Genomic DNA, 9712 nt, shown 5'->3' on the forward strand with positions numbered 1-9712 from the left:
ATATATATATATATATATATATATATATATATATATGTTATAATAGATATTTTTCTATTTTTATGTTTTTAATAGTTGCAGTTCATACGTTTTGTTACCCGTTATATTATCATTCATTTAATATATAATTTACACAATTTTAAATGGTTTATAAAATTATTAAATAGTTGTATATATCACAATGACTTAAAAATTAAACTATAATATTTAGTAAAACTAATATGGTAACTATATGTTTGCTTTACTACTAATATTTTTAGAAATATTAAATAATAATTTAGTAAAAAGCATTATTTTAACTATATAATTCTATTATCGCGCAACGCGCAAGAATTCGCCTAATTTTAGACATAATCCGGTACAAAAAAGACCACTTCACTGTCAAAACCCGAAAAGTTAGAAAACATCTCGAGGAAACGAGAAAAGTGACACTTCCCAATCAATTATATGTTAATGAACTGCATATTTTATACATAATGGTTAACAATTTAGTAAAAAATTGATCAAGCGATGAATAGTTACCTGCTGTGGTACAATGTTCGGCAATATGGTTAAGATGTAGATTTTCATAAAGATTGCTTAATGTTCAAAAATTGCACGAATGCCCTTTCGACGTATACCATCCAGAAGTTACAAATTAAAATCTGAAAAACCTAATTCTGTTTCAAGAATTACAAAAAAAACGTATAGAGAAATATAAAGAACCGTAAATAATTTATTGCATTCAATATTTTTTATTTTATGTAATATTAGAACATTGGGACCGTAAATTCGCGATCTCTATGAATGTTTGTAATATTAATATTAATATTAATAATAATTAAAATGCGGTTACCTTGATAATATTTAGTGAATATAAATGTTAAAATAACTTCAAGACAAAATTATAAAATCTCTCATATTTTTCACGCCAAAAACTCAATTACTGCAAAGATAATTTGTGTCAGTTAATTCAATTAAACTAAACAATCTGAACCATCAAAAAGACGATTTAACGACCAAGATTCCTTCCAAAACTCTAAATCAGAATTATCAAAATAGATTGAATTGATTATTTTATTACTAGAAGCTCGGAATAAATCCGATTTCCGAATTCTGCAATGCCATTTTTGTCTTGTTTCTAAGCAAAGGTTTTAGGTTTTTACATAAACCTTTTTGTTACAGCAATTTGCAGCTTCCTCACGTTATCTTCCTTCACATCTCCCTCTTTTCTAAATCCCATTTCTTATCTTTTCAGTTTCTTGAATTCAAGAACTGAGAAAGAGAGAGAGGTGTGGAGATGGAAGCTGTCATTCAAACAAAAGGCCTTCTATCCCTTCCTTCAAATCCACAAACCAGAGCTTTTCTTAACAAACCATCACCACACCTATCTCTTAGACAACGATTCCACCTCTCAAATCCCTTAAAACCCAAATCCACAAATGGGTTTTCCTTAAATGTCGATGGGTGTAAAAAGTTTCAAGGGTTTGCTGCTACAAACCCTGGTTTGTTTAGTGCCCCAAAACCCAAACTTTTGCATGTCTGTAAAGCTTCCGCCGCCGCGGCGCCCCTCCCCGGCGGCGCAGGCTATGGCGACGTAGAAACCCCAAAGTTTATGGGTATTGAAGTCCTGACCCTAAAAAAGATTGTACCTTTAGGGTTAATGTTCTTCTGTATTCTTTTCAATTACACAATCCTTAGAGATACAAAAGATGTATTAGTGGTAACAGCCCAGGGTTCAAGTGCTGAAATTATACCCTTTTTGAAAACCTGGGTTAATTTGCCAATGGCAATTGGGTTTATGCTGTTGTATACAAAATTGGCTAATGTTTTATCAAAGAAAGCTCTTTTCTATACTGTAATTCTTCCATTCATCGCGTTTTTTGGGGCTTTCGGATTCGTTTTGTACCCTCTTAGCGGCTATGTTCACCCCACAGCACTTGCTGATAGGCTTCTTGAGTTCTTGGGTCCGCGGTTTCTCGGACCTCTTGCCATTATGAGGATATGGAGTTTCTGTTTGTTTTATGTCATGGCTGAGCTCTGGGGAAGTGTCGTCGTTTCGGTTTTGTTTTGGGGGTTTGCTAATCAGGTATAACGCTTCTTCTTCCTTTTCCCCCCCAGTGTTAAGCTTATCTTGTTGATATTGAATTTCGTTCTCGAGATTGGATTGTAATTTGGTTATTACACCATAAATTCGTTGTTTTCCATGATATAAGTGGATAAGCACGAATTGGGTGTCTTATCTTTTGCATTCAACATTTTGATTTCCTTCAAATGTATTTGTATACACAAACACACACACACACATATATATAAACATATACATGTCTCCATAGACGTATATGTATTACGCATATGTGTATGATGTATGATGGATATGTGTATGTAGATAACAACAGTTGAAGAAGCGAAAAAGTTCTATCCTCTATTTGGGCTTGGAGCGAATGTTGCATTGATATTCTCGGGGAGAACCGTTAAGTACTTTTCAAATATGAGGAAACATTTGGGTCCAGGAGTCGATGGATGGGCAATTTCATTGAAATACATGATGAGTATTGTGGTGTTAATGGGGTTTGCCATTTGTGGTCTTTATTGGTGGGTTAATACATTCGTTCCTCTCCCTACTCGTAGCAAGAAGAAGAAGGTAACATCTCAAGTTTATAATTTTCTTTTTACTTATATCGAGTTTTGGGTTTTTTTTTTACTAAAAGTACACCTTGAATGCATGTATTGTAGGAGAAGCCGAACATGACCACAATGGAGAGTTTGAAATTCTTGGCTTCATCGCCTTACATCAGGGATTTAGCCACTTTGGTTGTAGCGTATGGAATTAGCATTAATCTTGTTGAGGTTACATGGAAATCAAAGCTCAAGGCACAGGTAAAACATAATTTAAAAAAAAAAAAAATACCCCTTATAGTTATTAGCTTTTTGCAAATTTGTCTTACATTTTTTTGTTACAATATAACTTAATAAGTTATATTATTAAACAATTATTTATATTGCAGTTCCCAAGTCCAAACGAGTATTCTTCCTTCATGGGCGACTTTTCAACTGCAACTGGAATAGCAACATTCACAATGATGTTATTAAGTCAATGGATATTCAACAAATATGGTTGGGGGGTGGCTGCTAAAATCACACCCACAGTTCTACTTTTAACCGGGGTTGGGTTCTTTTCCTTAATTTTGTTCGGTGATCCTTTGGGACCCGGTCTTATGAAGTTTGGGATCACTCCACTTTTAGCAGCTGTCTATGTTGGTGCATTGCAAAACATATTTAGTAAAAGTGCAAAATACAGTTTGTTTGATCCTTGTAAGGAAATGGCATATATACCCTTGGATGAAGACACCAAGGTTTGAATTTGAATTCGAATCTGAACTTATTGTTTGTTTAAATCGGGAGGAGCTTTAACTTTAATTTACCCTTTAATATTTTGAAATTTCAGGTTAAAGGAAAGGCAGCTATAGATGTGGTGTGCAATCCATTAGGGAAATCAGGAGGAGCATTGATTCAGCAGTTTATGATTTTGACTTTTGGATCACTTGCAAACTCGACACCATATCTTGGTGGAGTGCTTCTGGTTATTGTGGTGGCATGGTTAGGGGCAGCAAAGTCATTAGACACACAGTTTACAGCTTTGAGACAAGAGGAAGAGCTTGAGAAGGAGATGGAGCGGGCAGCGGTCAAGATCCAGATTGTTTCATCGGATGTGGACACGAATGAGAATGGGCAGCTGGTCAGTGATTCGGGCAGTAACTCGGGGGAATCCTCGTTTCCAAGGAATGATTGAATTGTTTGAATTGAATTGAAGATGTTGGTTGTTATAGGAGGGGTTTTAGAGTTTGGATACACAGGTAAAGGTGGAAACTTTGGGATGTTTTTTCTAGGGTTTTCTTGTTCTTGTTTTTGAGTAGAATAATCAGAGCAAATCCAGGAATGCTGCTGCTGACTTTTGGAAGTCTTTGATGTTTTTTTTGTAAGGTTTATGTCTGTTCGCAGGCAAATCTTTGTAGAAACGACATTTGAATGTTGTTAATGTGATGAAATGTATTTTGTTTTTCTTTTTTTATCCCCTTTTTGCTATGTTGAGATTGAAGAGTTGATTTTTTTTCCCGTTAATATAATTTTTTTAGGGATTGCTTGGATAAGAGAAATTAAATTTCCTACTACTTTTTGTCTAGAAAAAAAAAATAAACGTCAACAGCAGGATTCGAACCTGCGCAGGCATAGCCCAACAGATTTCGAGTCTGTCTCCTTAACCACTCGGACATATTGACGTTTTGTTTCTTCTCTCCCAACTAATTATATATAATCATTTAAATTAGAGAACAAAACAAAACAAGAAAGTTTTTAACTTTTTAGGTAGCATTTTAAATAATGTGAACCTTGAATTGGATCCCGATAGCTTGAAGACTCTATTTTATTTTTTATTTTTTATTTTGAATTCGATTTAAGAACTTGAATAGAAAAAAATATATCTATTAAAGCTATGTGCAATATGGCAAACTCGATTTGAAAGCATGAATAACATGAAATACCATCTGATAACATGAAAATACCTATAAAACTATATTAAATTAATCAAGTTATGATCGAGTTCAATAAAAAAATATTAACAATAATGCTCGATACGATTTATATTCTTTAGGGGCCGACTCATTTATGTTCAAACTTACTATTTTGTACTAAAACTCAATAAAAGCCCAAAATCATATTTGGTCCTAAGTTGTGCTTGATTTGTTTATCCAATTATCTTCTATTTATTATTGTTTCTTTATTCATGCATTTTTATATGGTTTTATTTATGATCTTGTTACAAGATTGATTTAGAGGTAAAATCGGCGTAAAGATTGTATGATCTTTAATGAGATCGTAAAATATATGCTAAGATCATAGCATCATCGTGAATAAAATTGTTAATTATTATATATTTAAAAAAAAGCCATCAATAAAATGACATTTTCTTTATCCTTTTTATTTAGAATTGTTTTTTCCCTAAAGAAACATGTTAAATTATTTATATATCTTATTGAATGAAAAAACAAACAAAATTGACATTTAGGTTTTGCCATATTGATTAGATCTTTTTTTAATTCCCAAAGAAACATTTTTAGATAGTTAAATTTATAGTTTTCGTTCTAAAATTCATCATTCATCTTCTAATTTTCTATGAATGTGAGCAAATAAATGTAGTTGGTCATATGGATCTACTTTTTACTATGTTACATATTTATATCCTATGTTAGGAGCTTGGATCTAGGATCGTTTGAAACTAGATGTTTAAGTTGAAATATTTATATAAATGTGTTTGTAACTTTCATTTGATATAAATAAATCATTGTTCACACGGAATAAAATAGCTCATAATAGTAAGATTTTTCAATCCCACAAAATAGCTCATAGTAGTAAGATTTTTCAATCCCTATATGATATTATACATTGTCTTGTGGAACAAAAAACAATTATAGTAGTAAGATATTGATCATGACAACTTATTTCTAACCTTGTATAATTGAAATCCAAAATAGTAATGATATCGAAAGAATAATCCCTTTTACAGAATAAAATTTTCTGCATCCTCTTCGATTTAGAATATGCACACACACAAACCAAGCATGACAAGACAACGAATCACACACACACATAGTAGTTCACTCCACTTATTCACCGTAAAAAAAATACCAACACACTATACTTGCAACTAAAAGTTGCAAAACTACATCTTTACTACTTTCTTGATCACCTTGTAAGAAGACTTGATAAAATTACCATTTACCCCATGGTTTTCCACATCCTCATCATCACCCATCACAGCCGGCTTCCTTCTAATGCAATCCACACCTTTTTTCATGCCCAAAATTATCGATGGTGAAGATGGAATCCTTCTCAAAACCCTAGCACTCTCACTCCTTGCAATATCCTTAAATTTCCCAATTTTTTCACTTCTTTCCTTCACTTCAAAACTCTTCCTTCTGCTAACCGATTTCTCACATTCCATTTCACCAACACTACTTTTCCTTATGTAAGGAGGATTCTTCAAGGCTGTTTTTGTATCTTCTTCCTCAACACTACTTTTCCTTACGTAAGGAGGATTCTTAATCAAGGCTGTTCTTTTTGTATCTTCTTCTTTAACAATTTCAGTTGCCTCAGTTTTCAAGGTTTCTTTTTGGGGATACTTTAAATTCATCTTTCTAATGATTTCATCTGTCTTGTTACCATTTGAAGCATTTGAAGTGTTAATGTGAATGTTCTCATGAGTACTACTACCCTCTTCTTCCAATAGTATTTGAAGCCATTTTTCAACGTTACCCTTTCCACGTTGCTTTCTTTTCTCTTCATCTTCATCTTCCTCTTCTTTTACTAACTCATCATCATCATCATCAACTGGAAACCTATTGTCATACGAGACTCCATTCTCTTCTATTCTCAATCTTTCCATCTTTTTGCCATTATCAATGTTAATGTCATCTATAGGTTCTTCATTTCTTTCTATCTCTGCTTCAGACTCTTTATGCTCCTCTTCCAAAAACACCCTTAACTGCTTGTGTTCAGAGTAGGATCCTGGCAAGTATAAAACAGTATTGTCATCTTTTTCTTGAAGTAAAGCTAAATCTTGAGGTGATTCTTGGCTTTCTTTGCATTCGGGTTGTAGATATAACACCATTTTATCATCTTTCCCATCATCCATTCTTGATCTTTTCCTTGTTTGTTCCAATTCGGGTCTGATTTGTTTCTCCAATTCATCTCTATGCTTAAATTTCTTGTGAAGCTCTCTTTCTGATGAATCACAAATGGCTTTCTGAGCTTCAAGCCTAGCCATGAGTGAATTACTTGCTGCTTGATTCAACCTCACTTGTTCTTTATAAACAACACTCCTGAAACAAACAAAAAAGTGTTTTTTAGCAATTAATTATCTTGTTTCAAACATGAATTTATAATGTCATCGAGGTTATTTTCTTACTGATGCATAGCGTCTCTTATCATCTTTTCTAGCATTGATTTATATGAGGCCTGTGCTTCTGCTAAACGCCGACATTTTTCTGCACGCCTTCTTTTCTTGATTAACACCAATTCAAGATCTTGGATTGAAGTTCTTTCTTCTTCATTCTTTTGTTTCAATTCCATTACTTCTTCATCTAGTTTCTCAATTTCTTTCTGTTTCTTGACTGTTTCTTCATTCTGTCTCAGTGAGTCTCGAGCAATGACAATAGCTTGATAAGGGTTCATCACCATTTCTGGATTTTCATTTTCTTTTGACATATTCGATCTTGATTTTCTTGCAGCTGTCATAATGTTGGATTCCTTTCTGGATACAACAATGGCAGCTGGAGCAAGACCCAATTTCTTCTGTGATTCGTTAAAAGGTTGTGGAAAACAATGTGAATCAACTGTTTGTGTAGAATTAAGTTCTTCACTTTCGCCATTACTAAACAGTAGATAAAACCCTCTCTGCCTGTCGATTTGAAGGAAAGAATTAAACATAATCCCCATAAATGCACATCTATAAGAGAAAGTAACAAAGGTTTATAAATGACTTACCTAAAATCTGAGTTTGAAGAAGCAAAGATTGACAAGAACTGGTTGACTGATATACCCACTTGAAGATCCCACCATGGAACCAAAAACTCGAGCTTATGATGCTTCTTCTTGCATACTTGCCATTGTAATAACCTTAGATTACTGGAAACAGTCATTCCTCCCCCTGTAATCCACCAAGAAATCAGAAAATGTAGACGAAAAGTCATTTGATTTGTATATATACATCATATAGAGATGATTACTTGAGCAAGGGAACCAATGATCAATATCCCAAGCAAGAGGAGAAGCAGAGTCAGCATGGAAATAAAGAACATTGCCATAGGAGTCCACTCTGAAAGATTCGGGATCAAAGCCAGCATTCCTGAAATGTTAAGACATTGTTTCAACTGTTAAAGTAAAACCCTTTTGTATTTAATTAGGAATAAGTTATTGGATTAGAAAAGGTAATGGAGCAAAGAGGCGTTCATTACCCAAGATGGTTGAGTTGCTTCCATAGTAGGTTCACAAAAATCTTTGGTTTTGCAGACGGTTTTGCTTTCAGATCTATAATTGGAAACAACTCATCTAGCTCCTTAGCTCTCAAAGCCTATAAATACAGGATGCATAAGATTTTCTTATCAATTATAATGACAAGTAAAGTGATGCAAAAGACTTCTTTACACTTTCTCAATCAAAAACAGATTCTAGTAATCCACATGTTGGAATTTTGAAGATTGGGGTTGTTGTGGGATAAATTTAGACACAAGTAAATGATGGGGTTGATAAGAACAATTGAACAAAAAACATCTAACTTTTAGCTTCTTCATTTTTTCATGGTTAGTAACTAAAATGCATAGATGATTAATTTTGAAAGCATATGAACTCTAAGTAGCCAAACAGTAAGAATTGTAATGAAAACTTCTCTAGAGAAAACGTCATCAAAACAGATGAAAAACAATAAAAATAGTTACAGAAACAATCGTCCTAAGAGAAAACTTTAAATGCTTATTTTTACTAATAAAAATTGCATTTTTAGTACGATGTTTAAGAGTAATCTAGTTTATATCAGCACCACGTTAGCCTAAAGTTTAAAAAAATTGAACAGGAAACGACACGCTAAACCCTCGAATCAAAGATTCAACGGGTTTGAGATCATGAATTAGAAAATCCTGATTAGGGTATTTTTATTAGTTATGAATACACAATCTACGGTACAAATAGGGATTTACCTGGTGCGATTGGAGAGCATATGGAGTGAAAGTAAAAGGAGGGCCATGGGAGTAAGGACCAAAACCTCGATCTCTACAGAGCTTAGCATAAGCTTTCGGGTAGCCTAGGCCTTCATCGACTCTCAGCTCTTCTGCACTAAACATCAAATCATCTGTCATTTCCATTCCTCCTCCTTCTTCGTGGAGCTTTCTGAAAAAAATACAGAGAGATAATGGAATGGGGGTGTTTTGTTGAGGAGGATGCAACGGTCGAATGAGGGGCCACCGACTTAGTAATGACGAAGCAGTGTTTGGCGTTGCGTTTTTCAAATTGAATATGAGGTTGCCACGTTGGCAAGCCTAACGGCTCCATTACATTAGGAATAATTATTACGCCAATGACCAAATGCCATTGAATTTGGTGAGTTCAAAACTTCAAATAGTTAGACTGTATTTAAATTTTACAGGAGGATATGATATTAAATAATTAAAATTAGATAAATATGTATAATGCTGTTCAAAAAAAAAAAGGTACAAGAAGATAAGGCGGGACTATAGTCTATAGAATGCATAACTTTAGACGTGATTATGGTGTCGTAAATTAGAATAATAAAATATTAAGTTCATTGTGTTTTTAAGTTATTTAAGAAACTAATATACAAATAATTAAAAGTAAACTTTTGTGAAAAAGATACAAATCTTTTACTTTTTATGTATTTATTTTATACTAGTTGTGAAACTCGTATATTATACGGGTTAATTAAAACATAATGAAGCAACTAAATGGAGAGTTTATTTGAATTTGAAATATGAAATAAGTTAAAATTACGAAAAAAAAACATGCAAAAAATAAATTAATTAAAATTATGTGTTTAATTGTTAGACACGTGTACTAAATGAGTTATTATAATCAAATATTAAATACAAATGTTTAAAGTGTAAATTTATTTGAAATTGAAATTGAAATTTTAGATTTGAAATTTGAAATTAATAGTTATTATAGT

The 9712-nt window shown here is 33.0% G+C and overlaps 2 protein-coding genes and 1 non-coding gene across 3 annotated transcripts; 1 reads left to right on the forward strand and 2 right to left on the reverse strand.

The window, feature by feature from the left end:
- Nucleotides 1-1130: 1130 nt before the first annotated feature.
- ATNTT2 (TLC ATP/ADP transporter) lies at nt 1131-4051 on the forward strand. Its single transcript, XM_078978480.1, has 5 exons — nt 1131-2068; nt 2369-2623; nt 2716-2859; nt 2988-3335; nt 3428-4051. Exons 1-5 carry the CDS (start codon nt 1280-1282, stop codon nt 3770-3772), a joined length of 1881 nt encoding a protein of 626 aa, XP_078834606.1. The 5' UTR covers nt 1131-1279; the 3' UTR covers nt 3773-4051.
- Nucleotides 4052-4177: 126 nt separating this feature from the next.
- Nucleotides 4178-4259, reverse strand: TRNAS-CGA (transfer RNA serine (anticodon CGA)). Its single transcript has one exon. It is a non-coding gene; the product is annotated as a tRNA-Ser (tRNA).
- Nucleotides 4260-5534: 1275 nt separating this feature from the next.
- On the reverse strand, nt 5535-9002 carry LOC145030046 (trichohyalin). The gene is made up of 6 exons (XM_078978483.1): nt 8730-9002; nt 7992-8107; nt 7764-7882; nt 7522-7684; nt 6944-7435; nt 5535-6857 (listed from the first exon to the last, which is right to left on the reverse strand). Exons 1-6 carry the CDS (start codon nt 8892-8894, stop codon nt 5699-5701), a joined length of 2214 nt encoding a protein of 737 aa, XP_078834609.1. The 5' UTR covers nt 8895-9002; the 3' UTR covers nt 5535-5698.
- Between the last annotated feature and the right edge of the window lie 710 nt (nt 9003-9712).

The sequence above is a fragment of the Lactuca saligna genome, chromosome 1 (assembly GCF_052625555.1).
Source record: "Lactuca saligna cultivar CGN05327 chromosome 1, ASM5262555v1, whole genome shotgun sequence".
Lineage (NCBI taxonomy): Eukaryota > Viridiplantae > Streptophyta > Magnoliopsida > Asterales > Asteraceae > Lactuca > Lactuca saligna.

Bases quoted from the DNA above. Each gene is read 5' to 3' on its own strand.
- ATNTT2 (XM_078978480.1), top strand. From the start codon at position 1,280: ATGGAAGCTGTCATTCAAACAAAAGGCCTTCTATCCCTTCCTTCAAAT. The intron at 2,624-2,715 runs GTAACATCTCAA...CATGTATTGTAG, and splicing joins CTCGTAGCAAGAAGAAGAAG to GAGAAGCCGAACATGACCAC. The intron at 3,336-3,427 runs GTTTGAATTTGA...TTGAAATTTCAG, and splicing joins CCTTGGATGAAGACACCAAG to GTTAAAGGAAAGGCAGCTAT.
- LOC145030046 (XM_078978483.1), bottom strand. From the start codon at position 8,894: ATGGAAATGACAGATGATTTGATGTTTAGTGCAGAAGAGCTGAGAGTC. The intron at 8,108-8,729 runs GTAAATCCCTAT...CTGTATTTATAG, and splicing joins ATGCTCTCCAATCGCACCAG to GCTTTGAGAGCTAAGGAGCT. The intron at 7,883-7,991 runs GTAATGAACGCC...TTAACATTTCAG, and splicing joins AAGCAACTCAACCATCTTGG to GAATGCTGGCTTTGATCCCG.